The sequence below is a fragment of the Pelodiscus sinensis genome, chromosome 10 (assembly GCF_049634645.1).
Source record: "Pelodiscus sinensis isolate JC-2024 chromosome 10, ASM4963464v1, whole genome shotgun sequence".
Classification (NCBI taxonomy): Eukaryota; Metazoa; Chordata; order Testudines; family Trionychidae; genus Pelodiscus; species Pelodiscus sinensis.
This window is the reverse complement of record NC_134720.1, coordinates 48,775,850-48,791,696: the sequence shown is the minus strand read 5'-3', so window position 1 is coordinate 48,791,696 and position 15,847 is coordinate 48,775,850. Positions and strand designations below refer to the sequence as shown.

The 15,847-nt window shown below is 49.6% G+C and overlaps 1 protein-coding gene across 3 annotated transcripts in view; it reads left to right on the top strand.

Annotated features, from left to right (window-relative positions):
- The window catches only part of VWA5B2 (von Willebrand factor A domain containing 5B2), a 48,030-nt gene that overhangs the window by 14,632 nt on the left and 17,551 nt on the right, over positions 1-15,847 (top strand). For 2 of the 3 annotated variants that reach the window (XM_025179191.2, XM_075938100.1), the window contains 5 exons: positions 7,288-7,507; positions 8,161-8,315; positions 12,774-12,905; positions 13,273-13,397; positions 13,595-13,771. In XM_025179191.2, coding sequence (XP_025034976.2) covers positions 7,288-7,507; positions 8,161-8,315; positions 12,774-12,905; positions 13,273-13,397; positions 13,595-13,771 — 809 coding nt within the window. Of the gene's footprint in view, positions 1-4,987; positions 5,187-7,287; positions 7,508-8,160; positions 8,316-12,773; positions 12,906-13,272; positions 13,398-13,594; positions 13,772-15,847 lie in introns of those variants that run through there. The other variant, XM_075938101.1, reaches the window with a different exon arrangement.

The window sequence follows — 15,847 nt, the reverse complement described above, 5'->3', positions numbered from 1 at the left end:
CAAGGGTTGTTCAAATAAAATAAGCACAGATGGAATCCAAGAGCTGCATGAGGGCTGGGAAGTTACGTGGAGCTTTCAAGATTGTCTTTATGCTTCTGGGTATTAGCTAGGGCGGGGGATCCCACTCGCTGGAAAGGTGTTTCCCAAAGCGGCACTATCACAGCTGGAATCAACAGGTCCTCGGAGTTTGGCCAGAAACTACACTCCTGAGTTCAGCTAACAAAGTTTGGAGAAGCAACATGTGACTTTCCCAATGCTGCCAAGGACCTGAAACACTGAATCCTTTGAGGTGTGTCCAGGAAACATGGAAACCGAATCCTCTCCCAGTCAGGGCAGGCACTGAGTTGTGAGATGTCCCTCCTCCTAAGCCCAGATAGGACCAGGTATGAGAGTTCTCTGCAATAAAATTTATTTTCCCAGAATCCACTGGCCTATAATCAGGCAGTCTGCAATTTGGGCTTGGTCCCTCCAGTACCAGCATCCCAGAGCCAACTGGTTTGTCAGTGAATGAAGGCTGATTCTTCAGAACCTGTCCTGGGCCAGGCAGTGTCTGCAAAAATAGTAGCCCTCATCACCACTAACATTTAATTGCTTTCCCTCAACTTTTGAGTGTGATCCTACAGAAACCTTTCTATGACTCTCACTCCTTTCCTTCACCTTTGAGCAACATGAATGTGCTACCAGTTCCAACTGCCCTGACGTCCTCTGCTCTTAGTCTCTTATGTCTCATACAAGCCAGTTTCTGTTCTCTGATCTCCATCGAAATTGCTCTGAGTTAGCTCATTAGTCATCTTCTGCCTCTCCTCTTTTCCACTCCTCTGTCTTCTGCTACTTGTAACAGTCAATCACTGCTGCTTTTTCCTCTAGGACATTTGCTTCTCTGTTCAGTCCTACTTCTCCTCCTGTTTCTGTGCACTCCATCTGTGTCTCCTAGTGGCTTCTTTTCCTCTGTTTATTGACAACCCTCAGGATCAAGACTGTTCTCATTCCCCTTCTTTTCTGTCTTTGTATTTTTTCCTTGAGTGGCCTCATCTATCCCAATAGTTTCAGCTAATATCTCTTTGCCAGTGACTCCCAAGTCTGACTCTGTATCCTCAACATCTGTCGGCAGAGGCATGTCGGCAGAGGCATCCACGAGGAATAACGGGGCTGCCGACAAAGGGCTTTGATGTCAACAGGGGGAACGTCCAGACTAGCGGCGAGCCGACAAACAGCTGATCAGCTGTTTGTCGGCTCAGCGCGGCAGCCATGTAAATGTAAATGAAGCCGCGATCATTTAAATCGCGGCTTCATTTGCCTTTGCTGATCTGTCTAATCTACATGCCTCTGCCGACAGAGGCATGTAGTCTAGACACAGCCAGAGAGATCACAACTCTAGTATTTCATTCTGAAAGTTTGGTTCTACATCTCTGGTTATCCAATAGCCTCTAGATACTGAGTTTGGGACAGGCTGTGTTTGAACTGGAACTCCATGTATTTCCCTAAAACCATCCCTCTCTTTTTGCAGTGATAAAGTCGTCATTCTCCTCTGGGAACATCCTCAGTTCCCTTCTGTTTGTTTCCTGCTCTCCACCATTCAGTGTTAAAAGATCCTTTCAGCACCTGCTCTATAACATCTCAAAAATTCAATCCTGGCTTTCCATCCCCCTCCCCCCCCAAAAAAACCCCCTGCTCTTTGTCATCTACCATGATAGCAACCATCTCCTCTCCTCTGACCTTTCAGATTTTCCCTTCTCCATCCCGAACACTGAGGCTGACATCCGTCCTCCTTTCCTTACCACTCTACTCCTCTGCTTGAATTCCTTCATTTGGCTGCCCCTCACCTTCCACATCTAGTGCGGCATAAAGCTGCTGCAGTTAGTATATAACTTGTGCGTGTGTGTCCTAGGCTCTGTGCACTGGTGCACACTCTAGGCACGCTTTTATTGATGCAGGGTATGGTTGCACCAGTGGTTGATATCTCAGTGTGCAACTTGCAGCCATCCAGCTCATTGTCTTTTGGCAAGTATTGGCAATGCATAGTGGGACAGAAAGGAGCCACACAAGGGTCACTGGGAGTGAAGCATCAACTTCCCAGTGTGCAACTTTCTCCATCCGATGATGTCATCTGTATCCTATAATTTTCACACCTTTTTTTAAAAGACTTCATGATCCCGTGGGGCTCTTTTTATATTCCACCATCTCTGACACAAGCCTGAAGTCTGCCTGGCTCTGCACAGTTATGAACATTGTGAGCCCAGGATGCATGAGCCTCTGGTATTTCTAGAGCTGTAAGAAGAATGGACTCTGTGGGGAATGTGATGATTTTGTGGAGCACAGAGTTTGCTGTGAGGCATAACGAGAGCCAGATAAATGTTGTAGGGGGTGTTCATGGAGCAGCTGTAGATGGTGGAGAATCACTTTGGGGCATGAGAAACCAGCACTGACATGTGGAAACGCATCATAATGCAAGTTGAGTCGAGGATCAATGACTGCAGAATTTTTGGATGAGCAAGGCCACATTCCTGGATCTGTGTGCCAAGTGTGCCCTAGCCCTCTGCCCAGGGACACCAGAAGGAGGTGCAGTGAGAGGGAAATGGCAGTCACATTCTGGAGAGTTACAACTCTGGATTGCTTCCAGTCAGTGGGAAATAATTTTGGAGCTGGGAAATGCACTGTGGGGCCTTTTGTCACACACCTGTGCAGGGCCATTAATTGTTTCCTGCTACACGGGCCTGTGCCTCTCGGCAGTTTGCAGGATGTAGTGGGTGGATTTGGAGAAATGGGGTACCTGAACTGGCATGGCGTGACAGACAGCATGCATGTTTCTATATAAGCTCCAGAGCACCTTTCCACGGAGTCTGTGGTTCTACAAGCATTGATGGATCACCAGGGATGCTTCCTTGACATCCATGTTGTCTGGTTAGGAAAAGTGCAATCTTTAAGGACATAGGACTGTTCAGAAACTTGCAGTTACTTTCTTTGCTGACCAGCGAATTGCCATTGGCGTTGCTGAAATGCCAATAGTGGTCCTGGGGGATCCAGCCTACTGCTTGTTTTCTGGTTCAGAAAGCCATACACCAGACATCTCAACAGCATGAAGGAAACATTTAACTATCAACTCTGCATGTGCACAATGACAGCTGAATGGTCTCTTGGTAGACTTAAGGGATGCTGATGCTGTTTGCTCACAAGATTAGGTCTCAGTGAAAAAATCTCAGTGATTATAGCTGTCTTCTGTATGCTGCGTAATATCTGTGATGCAAAAGGGAGACTGTGTCATTGATCCTTTGAGTTCTGTTACATTGTAAAGTAGTTAGTAAGTAGGTACATAAGAACATAAGAACGGCCGTACTGGGTCAGACCAAAGGTCCATCTAGCCCAGTATCCTGTCTGCCGACAGTGGCCAGCACCAGGTGCCCCAGAGAGGGTGGATCGAAGACAATGATCAAGCGATTTGTCTCCTGCCATCCCTCTCCAGCCTCTGACAAACAGAGGCCAAGGACACCATTTTATCCCCTGGCTAATAGCCTTTTATGGACCTAACCTCCATGGCTATGTCTAGACTGCAGGCTTCTTTCGAAAGAGCCTCTTTCAAAAGATCCCGTCTAGAGTGCAGGCGGATCTTTCGAAAGAGAAATCCGCTTTTTCGAAAGAGAGCACCCAGCGAGTCCGGATGCTCTCTTTCGAAGACGGCCTCTTTACATTGAAGAACGCCTTCTTTCGAAAGAGGAACTTTCGAAAGAAGGCGTTCTTCCTCGTGAAACGAGGTTTACCGCCATCGAAAGAAAAGCCGCGTTCTTTCGAAATAATTTCGAAAGAACGCAGCTTGAGTCTGGACGCAGGGGAAGTTTTTTCGGGAAAAGGCTACTTTTCCCGAAAAATCCCCTGAGTCTGGACACGGCCCATGAAATTATCTAGCTTCTCTTTATAATTTCATGGAGGTTAGGTCCATAAAAGGCTATTAGGTGCCTTCAGAACTGCTGGGCACTTTGCAGCATGTTAGGAACTCATAAAAAGTAACTATTTTCCAAACAATATAATTTTATTTAGTAGCAAAAAAGAATTTAAAAGGTGATACATTGAAAACTTAATACATTAATGGAACAGAACTTAACAAGGGGAAAGAATATTTATGTCCTACCGATGCACCTTTATCTACTCATACAGCAACTGTGGCTTTCACAGGTTAATGTATGTGAAACTATCGTTGTCCTTACTGTCCCCTGAGGTGGAGTGGTGGGAGAGGTGCATCCCCTGATGCTAATAGAATATTGGGTATATGTGTAGAGAGGTGTAATGGAGCATGACAGGGTTTGACTCCTGCTTGTCCTGGGAATTAGTTCTGTTCACCAGCACACCTTGATCTGGTGACATTTCACCCCAGTCACTCCTGCTCCAAGACCCACATCATTCCCAGAATCGTGGCATCTTCTTCTGGACACAGCCCTTTGGCTGTGCCACATTCAGTTCTCCCCCTTCTGGGGGATCAACCCAGCTAGTGTTCAGCCACTTCCTCCTCAGTGGTGAGTGGCAGCAAAAGGGGAAGTGACTGAAGCTGCTCTGCCCAGCAGCCCTTCTTATATGGCACAGCCTGATCCTGACTGGCTGCTCCTATAATCCTCTCCTAATTAGCTGCCTCCTGCACAGCCTTCCAAGGGCCAGTGTGGGGCAAGACAGACACCCCATCACATATAGTTCTCCAGGGTATGGCAACAGAAGGCATGTTTGTGATTAGCGACCCTGTAGGTCCATCTGACGGGGCATCTGCCCCATCTTGGCCCTTTACAGGGTTAAAACCCAGCCCTGAGTGAGGGCTGATGGGCTGGAGCCATGGAGCAAGCAGCAGCAGCAGATAGCTGCCAATTAGGACCCAGCTGTGGGCTGTATAAATAAGGGCTCCAGGAGGGAGGAATGGAGAGACTCACTCTTGCTCTGGCTGGGGAGCAGGAGGGACCTCGCTGCTAGGGAAGTTGGAGGCTTCCTGATTTAGAGCAGGGCTGGAGAAAGTCAGGCAGAGCTGGGGAAACTCTGGCCAGGCAAGCTCCCAGGCTGCAGGGCCTGAAATAAGGCCTCAGGGGAGGCAGCCTGGATAGACAAAAGCAGCAGGTCCACACCGCCTTGCCAGTGATGAGTGGCCATTCCAGACTGCAGTTTGCCACGTGGCAGGGACTAGATGAAGACTGGCAGTGGGTCACTGAGGCAAGGTGGGTATAGGGGGACTGAGGGCCCTCGAAGGGGGAGGACACCAGAGTGTGGGGGCACTGCAAGAGGACAGTACCCGGGTAGGAGGGTACCCCTGTCTGGGAGAGACATGGGCCCTGACCTAGAGTGGTTGAGAATAACAGTAACAGCAGGTAAGACCAGCCAGAAGGGGGCACTCCAGCACCAAACATACTAATTCCCTAAGTGACCAGCTGGAGGCGCTCTTGGTGGTGAGGCCCTCCATTTTACAGTCCACTAGAGTGTGCAGCATCTCTCTTTGCTGCCAAAGAAGCCCTATTATGTCCTAATGAATCTCTCCTTTTCCTGCTGGGACTCTTGGGCCTTTCTTCTGTTTGCCCTTTCCTTCTCCAGGCAGTCTGCAATGTTCACCTTCCAGGCCCTTTTCTCATAGTTTAATGCAGCGGTCACCAACCTTCTGGGGCTGCTAGGCGCCTGGGGGTGGGGCCACTCACGCGCTGGGTACCTGGAGGCGGGGCAGCACACGCGCCCGGGGGCGGGGCCACCCATACGCTGCGTGCCCAGTGCCGGTGCCACCCATGCGCTGCACTCCCGTGGCCGACACCGCTCCTGTGCCGCACGCCCAGGAGCCGGCATCACCCACGCGCTGCGCGCCTGGGGCCGGTGCCGCTCCTGCGCTGTGTGCCCAGGGGCGGGGACGCCCATACGCCACGTGCCCGAGGTCGGCACAGGCCATGCACCACTCGCCCGGGGATGGGGCCACCCATATGCTGCATGCCCAGGGGCCAACACCGCCCATGCACCATGTGCCTGGTGGCGGGGCTGGCCCTGATCACTCGGCGGGTGCACAGAAATGGCCCGGCGGGCGCCATGGCACCCGCGGGCACCGCATTGGGGACCACTGGTCTAATGCACTGGCTTGGAGGATCTAATTGAACATGTCATCTTGCATTGTCTTCTTTCTCCTTTTCATTTTGCTTAGACATTCCACAGGTGTGGACGGGAAATCTGCAGGTAAAACACCCAGAGGTACCATTGTCAGGATAGTCACAACAGGAAGTGCAAGCTAAGATTCACAGCTCCCTTTTCTTTCTCCATTAAAGTTTTAAACAAGGCATACTTATTGCCACTTCTGCTTGTGTGAGCTTGTGCATGAACCCACTCTCACTACCAGCCTTGATAAATATGGACGATCAGGGGAGATGGAAATGAGGAGGAATTGCTCAGTTGCATAAAACTATGAATACAGGCCAGTGGTTTTCAATTTTTTTTCACTTGTGAACTCATAAAAAATTTCACATGGAGGTTGGACTCTTCTGGAAATCTTAGACATAGTCTGCAGACCACAGATTGAAAACCACTGTTCTAAGGTAACAACAACCTTTTGTGGACCTCTGAGATATAATCTGTGGAGTATGCAGACAACTGGTTAAAAACCACCGGTATCGGCCAATGTCACTGAATACTGGCACCATTTTCCATAGGTGGTGGTGTTTAACTGGTCTCATTCCTGAGGGTAACAGAGGCAGAAAGAGCACATCTGCGATTGTTATCATGAAGCCTGAGTCTATACGCTGCTAAACAGTCTATATGCTGTTTACTGCAATGGAATCTACTGAAACTATGGCTGACTGGTATATGAAAGTGTCCTACCGCAGAGGAAGAAATAAGGCTGCCCTCCATAGAACCCGCTAGGAGAGATTGCAAAGGGCCTCCATGACAGTTTTATCCATTGCTCTCAGCCATTATCCATCTGGTTAACCCTTGCAGGTCCAGTGCGGGTCCGTCACAGAGACAAATTCAAGTGTAGACACATACACAGCTAGGTAGCTGCAAGGTGGTTTACGTCCGCTTCACTTTGTAATGGGAGCAGACCTTCGACTCCTAGGGGCAATGGCTGTATCTTTCAATATGTTTGTATGCTGCTGAGCACACTGGTAATATTTAATGAGTAATGACTAATAAGCCCACTAGCCTCTCTATTCCAGCTTGAGACTGTCCAGGGCCAAAGGCCTCGTCTCCTGTCCTGGTGCTGGTCTGTAACTGTGAACACCAGCTCAATGCTCTAAATGCCTGTCCTGTAGAATCTGCCTGCAGACTTCCTCTTGTTGCTTTTCTGCCCAGGTCACCTGATCCTTGATGAAGATTTAAAGCGTTCCACCTTCATCCTCAGCACGGGCCCCGTTGGACCCTCAGAAATCCTGACTGTGGTCTTCAGCAGCAGCCAGGAGCTGTCAACCCTGCCAGATGGTGCACTCCACATCACCTTTCCCTCCATCCTCACGCCCCTCGTGGTGTCCATCCCGGAAAGTGCGAGTGAGCCAGGAGGCTTGTGTGACGACAGGTTGGCCCTATGGTGATTTTCATGGCTTTCTCAGAGTCTATGCCATAGTGGGGGTTGCCGAGGTCCTGGGAGGCGAGGGAGGAAAGGAAAGCAAAGGGGCTAAAGGGGAGGGGATAAGGGACGGTTCTGTGGTCACCTCCTCTCTGAGGAGATTCCCAGAATGCACCTTAACTTCACCAAACCTGAACACAGAGTCTCATGCTAAAGTGTTTGTCCGTGTCTCCCAGTTGTGGCTTCCCACATTTTCCTGGCTGTCCTTGTTTCTGGCTGTGTGTTCACTGGGGCAGACCTGGAATTACCTGGTAAATGCAGGAGGATGTTGAGTTTCAGGAAGATGCTTCATGCTTCCTTGATGAACTGTGGATTTCCGCTGGACTGACATGATAGTGAAGTCCCCATGAACTCCCTGAGATACCCATGTGTGCACTGAAGTTTGATGCCCATCCCAGGGTATCATCAGAGGAGCCTGTTAATCTCCCAGCTGCTGGGAAGCTAAGGAGAGCATGGCAGAAGCACTCTGCACTGATAGGGAGAGATGCTGCTCTGGATGAGGGATTTCTGCAGGCTGCTGAGCACAGCAGAGGCTAACTTTCCCCAGCAGGCCAAACCCACCCTTTGCGATCAGCTCGTGACTGACTTGTCTTTTGTTTCAGTCCCACTAGCTGCTTTGGAGCTACTGGCCTGCGAAGTGAACAGTCATTCATCATGCCTCCCGAGAACACAGACATTTTCAGGGGCCAGGTCTACAACCCCTTCCCCTATGAGTTCTCCTTTGAGCTGCTGGTGAAGGGGCCTTGCCTGCTGGCAGGTATGAGGGTGATGTGACTCGGTCAGCTTGTTTTTCTCACTCTTTTGGTGGGTCATCAATGCTCCTGGAAGTGAAGGGTAAATAGAGCTGGACAGAGTGTGGGCAACAACTCTGAGAGGGAGGGTCTAGCCTCTCCCTATCAGCCCATCTAGTGTTCCCAAATCTCCATCTGCAGTTCAGCCCTGGGATTAGACACATGCAGCACTGTTCATGGCCCTCTCTCCTGGCCCCCCACAGTCGGCTATTCCAGCCCTCAGCTCCTTAGCTTGCTGATCCTACCCGTCCCCTACCAAGGCTCACACAGGGGTTGCAGAATGTGACACAGGCCCAGATTTAAGGGCGCCAAAAATCGATATTACGTTGCAGTTACAGGATTCATTCCGTAGTGTGAATGGCTCTGGCTGCTCAGAGTGATGAGTCTGTTTCCGATAGAAGCAGTTTCCAACAATTAAACCTAGAGGGAGACAGTGAATTTTTGTGGAATGTAGGGCAACTTTGGGGCTAAAATGAGAGCTGTCCCATGAAACAACGAATATTTGATGATGCACCTCATTCCTGAAGACATTTCCCTTTGGTGTTTAAGGGAAAAGCTACGACCTGCCCCTCTGTTCCATCCCTTAATAACATAAGAACATCCACACTGGGTCAGACCAAAGGTCCACCTAGCCCAGTATCCTGTCTGCCAACAATGGCCACTTCCAGATGCCTCAGAGGGGATGAACAGAACAGGTAACCGTCAAGTGATCCCTCCCTGTCACCCATTCCCAGCTTCTGACAAGCAGAGGCAAGGTACACCTTTCCTGCCCATCCTGGCATAGCCATTGATGGACCTATCCTCTATGAATTTAACTAGTTCTTTTTTGAACCTTGTTAAAGGCCTGGCCTTTACAACATCCTCTGGCAAGGAGTTCCACAGGTTGACTGTGCATTGTGGGAAGAAATACTTTCTTTTATTTGTTTTATACCTGCTGCCTATTAATTTCATCTCCTAGTTCTTGTGTTATGGGAACAAGTAAATAACTCTTCTTTATTCACTTTCTCCACATCAGTCATGATTTTATAGACCTCTATCATATCCCCCCTTAGTCATTTCTTTTCTAATCTGAAAAGTCCCAGTCTTATTAATCTCTCTACACTGACCCTCATTCTTGCTCTAGCCTATGAACAATACAACTAAAGTATTGGCTGAACTAACATATCATCCCAACATAGCCAAGGAATTCCTTGCGTGTTGACCTGGTCCGTCCAACCCTCCCCAGTGTCCTTGCCTGATGATCTCTCTACCTGAGACTTGTCAGCTCTGATTAAGGCAGAGAGACGTTTGGTTCACAACTTGGCATTGATAGACACTGGCATTCTTACTGTGCTCCAATATACTCAATTTGAGAGAGGCAAAACCCATCCCCTTCTTTGCTGAATTTATGATCACAAAACTCGAACCCAGGCACTCACTGCAGACAAAAACACCCATAGATTCTTCTGGTCAAATAGCTGCTGCTACCTCCATTATATCCAGCTGGAACTGATTAACATCTCTGCGTGTTCCAGTGCCTTATAACCAGGAGGGTCAGCTGAGGAACCCAAACACCCTGTTCTATTATTAATGGTGTCCTTATATAAAGGCAGCTCTGGGATGAGTCAAGGAAAGTAGGAAGGATCAGAGGGCATCTGAGACAGGCGAGTGGGCGAGCCATTTGGCTTACTCCTGGCCCCAAATGCCATTGCACATCAGGGATTTATGGGATAGCTGACTGAGACCAATCAGCTCACTTCATATGCGGTCTTGCCCGCTCGCACTTAGACCCAGCAGTGAAAGCCTCGCTCTTTATCGTTTAGCCAATATCCTCCTCAGATAAATGAAACAGGAATGGCTGGGGGAGCGGAAGGGATGTGATGGGGATGAATTGCACAGAGGCTGGAGTGTGTGCCTAAGAGACGAGGGGAATTGATCCCATTAGCGTTGGCACGTGGCCCATCTGTCTCTGAGGTGCTGCACTCCGACCTCACCATGCATCAGTCTGGAGAGAATGTCTCTTGGCGCTCCGTGGTCTGTAGTAGACCCCTCTCTGGTAGGAGTGGGAGGTGTGCTAGGAAGAGAGATGCCAAAGGGGCCCAGCTGCATTGGGAGCATCCTGCAATCCTTTCTAGACATCAAAGAGGCTTTTCTCTGCCTCCCCAGAGCTGGACGCAGGGATGTTGGTACTGAGCACTGGTGTGAATATTACACGGGGGAGTGACTAGCCATTGGCAGGTTTAGTGGAGGCCACAGTCAGGTGAGTGTTTGTGTGTGGAGATGAGGGAAGGGTGAACAGGGAGGAATGCTCAGGGAAGGTTTTGGCCAAGTGGGATGGGCAAAGGGCTCTCAGCCTCTTTTAGACTGCCTCCATGTACAGGGCCCCTTTCCTGATCCTTTCCATTCATTTCCACCCTGTCCTCCAAGTCTCTTGCTTTCTCCTTCTGCAAGGCCTCCAAACGTTTACCGTCCCTCCTAGCAAATATGTTTAAATCCATGCCCCTGTGTGAGCGTAAATGGTTGTGCGCATGGCCGTTGTTTGTATGCACTTGAGTAAGCATGTGTGTGAATGCACATCTGTGTGCATGCATAAGTGTTTGTCTGTGTGTGTGAGCATGTGCATGCATGGCCCTGTGTGTGCACATGCCCTTGTGCTTGTATCTGCCTGAGTGTGTGTGTGTGTGTGTGTTGGCATAAATACTTTTGTGTATGGAAGCTAGGGTATGTGCACATTTGTGTGTGAGTACTTGCATGTGAGTGCAGTACTTGCATGTGAGTAACAGCCTTCCATGGAGAGCAGTGGAAGCAACACATCTAACTGGTTTCAAGACTGAGCTTGATAGATTTATGGAGCGGATGGTATATGAGAGTGTCTACCATGATATGTGGCTGGTCTGCAACTGCTAATAGCAAATAATGGCTGGAGAGGGACCCTAGAGTGGAAGATTCTGAGTTAGCTAGGTTCCTGGCTTCTCAGTCTTGCCCACGTGCTGAATTTCTAACCGATCACTAGATTTGTGGCTGTGAAGGAATTTTCTCCTAGGTCAGACTGACAGAGACCTGGGGGAGTGGAGAGGGTTCGCCATCATTTGTAGTGTAGGGCACAAGTCAGTTGCTGATTTGAACAAGAGATGTAAAATCCAGATTAATCAGTTAACAGGTTAAATGTTAGGTTAACCCAGTGTTTAACCAGTTAACTGACTAAATGGGATCCCAGACAGGGGACCACTCCAGCCTGGCTGTAGTAGCCCCAGCCTGCAGAGCTTCTGCTCCCAGCCCTGCGCTGGTTGCCAGCTCCCAGCCCCAGAAGCCAGATGCCTGGGGCAGCTGCTGGCTGGCGGCCTCACCTGGGGGCCCAGTGGGGTTGGAGCAGCCCTCCGCTTGCGGCAGGTGTTATAAAAACATTCAGGAGAGAATGAACAGTTTTGAATTCAGTGCAGGGTGTGAATGGTGGGGAGTAAAGAAGGTCTGGAGCAACACACTGAATGGGAGGGTAAAAATATTGAATAATATCTCATTTATTCAGTGAGGCAGGAGCGCTTTGGAAAAAATCCTATGTGATCATACGATTAAAGATGGTGTCAAAATGCATGTGCACTAGGGCCTGAATTCAGATGGCCAAGGCAATCTGAGTTCTGACACTTCCTAACTTTTCAGTGTTTGTCTTCGCAACCATTGCGCTCTTTGAGCATAGCCTTCTGGGTGTAATTGTTATCCATTTGCAGTCACCCCCTTTATCCTCTGCAAGGGAGGAACAGCAGGAGGTAAGGGAGAGAGAGAATTGGCATAACAGACCACAAGTTTTCAGAAAAATAAAACCCAGGCATCCAGTGGATGCAACAGGGACTTAGTTTATGGCCGCACTGCAAAAAAAAAAAAGAAAAGAAAAAGTGAGGGGTATGGATCTTAGGGTATGTCTACATTACCACCCTAGTTCAAACTAGGGTGGTTAATGTAGTCATTCGAAGTTGCAAATGAAGCCCGGGATTTAAATATCCCGGGCTTCATTTGCATCTTGCCGGGCGCCGCCATTTTTAAATCCCTGTTACTCCTCGTGGAACCAGGTGGGCGTGGCCAGGTGGGCGGGGCCAGGAGCCGGGCAGCACGGGGCCCTGAATGCGCAGGGCCCAAGGCAACTGCCTCGCTCTCCTTGCCCAAAGGTCGGGCCTGATGATCCAGAGCTGAGACTGGATGATTATGTCCACTCAGTATTGCAACATCTAGTTGATTTAGGTGCCTAAATCCCATCAACCCTCAATGGGATTTTGTCTCCTAAATACCTTTTGAAAATGAGATTTAGGCTTCTAAGCTGGTTAGCTCTTACAACACCGAGTGCAGCAAAGCCTGAATATCTTTAAAAACAACACATCCTTGGCCTTACCCTCTACTTCCCCCAGCCCTTAGCAATTGTAACTTCTGCTTCTTATTCTTCCTTTGCCCTGCAGGCTTGGAGAGCCCATCGCATGCCCTACGGGCTGATGCAAACCCTTATGCCAGCTCTGCCTCTACCATTTGCGTTACCTTGGCCGAGGAGCACCGGTGTGACAGGAATCTGGAGATTATCTTGTACCCCTGTGGTAAGAGGCACATGCGAACCAGTATTATGCTGGGTGCATGCTTTTAACATGGAGTTCCCAGCTTGGGTAAAGGAAGCATGGCAGGGGAAATTCAGGATGCTCAAGGCCTCTCCTAGCAGGAGCGCGGGCTGTGGGAAGCTCTTGGTGACTGCAACCCAAGAATCTCCCAGCTGGTAACACTGTGGGGAAGGGAGCAGGTGTGTCCACATCAGAAGGGAGAGGGCCTTTCGTGGACACCGCTCCCCTCCCAACACGTCATTTCCCCAATGCTGGGTCTGCATGAGTCCATGTTCTGCAGATCACCAGGAAGCCCCAAGGCCACAGGGAGGGAGCCACTGACTTCTCTGATGTGTTTCCTTTTGCCCAGAGCCCCATCACCCTCACTTGGTTATTGAGGCGGGTGCCATGACATACCAGGAGTATGAAGCACACATCAGGAGTCGTCGGGATTACATGCGAATCGCTAAGAAGGACAGTGATGGGGACAGACAGGTGACCAGTCCTAGAGGGTCTTTGGCAGGGAGGATCTGGGAGGGGAGGTGTCCCAGCCAGTGGGAGCACTGGGGTGAGAGAAGGTCAGGAGGGGAAAACAGCTACCCCTGGGCTACAGCGTATGATGCTCAACAGGAAGTGCCTCTGGAAGGGCGAAGTTGGAGCCCACCACTCTCCTGTCCCTCTCGTGCTCATAGGTGGCCTTTGTTCAGAAGAGGTTCCACAAAGACATCTACCACAACCCGGTCCTGATGCTGAACTTCTGCCCGGAGGTGGGCAGCATGCCCGCCGACCTCCAGACAACCACCCGGGAAATCCTCTTCCTCGTTGACCAGAGCAGCAGCATGAGCGGCCCCAACATCAGCCGGATCAAGGTCAGGGGGGAAAGGAGCCCAGCTCGGGTGCAGGGGAAGTAAACCAGGAGCAAGCAGAATCCAGGGTGGCTCTGAATCCTGCGGATGAATCATTGATCTGTCTTGAGCCTTCCCATTGGGGTGAGATGAGAGGAAGGAAAGATTAGGCCACACAGAGCCCTCAGATTTCTTTTATCAGGGCAGACTGAGACTGTGTTAATCTCCTTGGTTGGTCGACTACTTAACCGGTCACTACCTCTATTCCCCATCTTGCCCCTGCTGCATTTGAGGTCAGCTGAGGGACTTGCTAATGATCCCTGGATTTGAATGTTGTGGGGCGGGGCCAGGTCCTGCCATTTTCTTTGGAGAAAACAGACTGCAGTTTGCTTCCTTGCTGAGTCCTCCAGAGCCCAAGCCTGCTGCCCACCTAGCAGGGTGTAAGACCGTTTCTTTTCTCATGCTTTTGCCTGGGTTGGTAGGAAGGGAAATGAGATGCTGAAAAGGCAAGACTCATTAGTTACATCTGAAAATACTTTGTCTAATGGGGAGTGATTTCAGAGGTTACAATGGAAGGAAGTCAGATAGACATCGAACAAACTGGTCTGTATCAGAGACAGAAGGGAGGAGGTAACTGAACAACATGCAGTGTCAATCCACACTGCGGGGAAAAGACAAGGCAGATTGAAGATGTTATTAATAAGAAGGGCTTTTAGATAAATGGTAGGGGGAAGGGAGGGATAGTGAGAGAAACCCATTAGAAAATGAGGAGGGGAAATGACATCAGTGCTGACTCAGCTATTTGAGATTGAGTGGCTCAGAAAAAATTGTCTTAAATCTACTGTATATTTGAGAGAGTTTGTGAGCAAACACGTCTGTCTGTCTGTCTGTTTGTTTAAAAACTCCTCCTAAACAGGAAGAGCTAGGGCTACCAAATTTGGTATGCAGCTTCCTTTTATAACCAGCTCCCTGACCTGAAGCCCATCCTCATCCGCGAACCCTGACTCCAGCATCCACACACAATAACCCCCTGCCCAGCCCCTCATACCCTCAAGCCCTGACTCTTGCACCCTCGCACACCTCCAGCTCTCTGCCCAGAGCCACTGCTTTCCCCCAACACTCACTCCTGCAACTCCCACATCCCTTAGCCCCTGTCCTGACTCCCACATCCCCAGCATCCTGCTTTGAGCCCCCGCATATGCCCAAGCTCCTGCCCTGACTCCTACACCCTCCACATCCTCAGCCCCCTGCCCTGAGGGACTCCAGCAAAGCCCGGTAAATCTTGTAGCTGGTGCAATAAAAGCTATTCTCCCACCCACCGAGTCTCTCTAATAGTAGTACTTAGCACGTACATAGTGTTACACATAGTTAAGGTGCTGTATAAACATGAGCTAATTAATCCTCATCATCTTCATGTAATGATCTGAAAGAGAAGCAAACAGCATCTTAATGAAGTTCACAGATGAGACTAACTGAGGAGGTGATACAAGCACCATTGAGGGCAGGATGAGGATATAAAAAAACCTAAGGAAATTAGAAAAAATGAGCTGCAAATAGACGGAGACTCATCATGGGAAAATGCAGCTGTCCCGTTTGGGGAGAGGGACTGAAACAGTGACAGCATGTGACTGCCTTGTCTGGGACACCCTGGAATCCTTGGCCGTATCTAACGTGTGTATAGATATATAGGGGCAGATCAGCTCCATCAGTACATAGCTTCACCGTAACTCAGGGGCTGTGTCTACATTGGCACCCTTTTCCGGAAAAGGGATGCTAATGAGACCAGTCGGAATTGCAAATGCCCCGGGGATTTAAATTTTCCCCGCGGTATTTGCATGAACATGGCTGCTGCTTTTTTCTGGCTCGGGGCTTTGCCGGAGAAAAGCACCCGTCTAGACAGGTATCTTTCAGAAAATAAACCCTTCTCCGGAAGATCCCTTATTCCTACCTAAAATCAGGAATAAGGGATCTTGCGGAAAAGGGTTTATTTTCCGAAAGATACCTGTCTAGACTGACACTTTTCTCTGGCAAAGCCCCGAGCCGGAAAAAATCGGCAGCCATGTTCATGCAAATGCCGTGGGGAAAATTTAAATCCCCGGG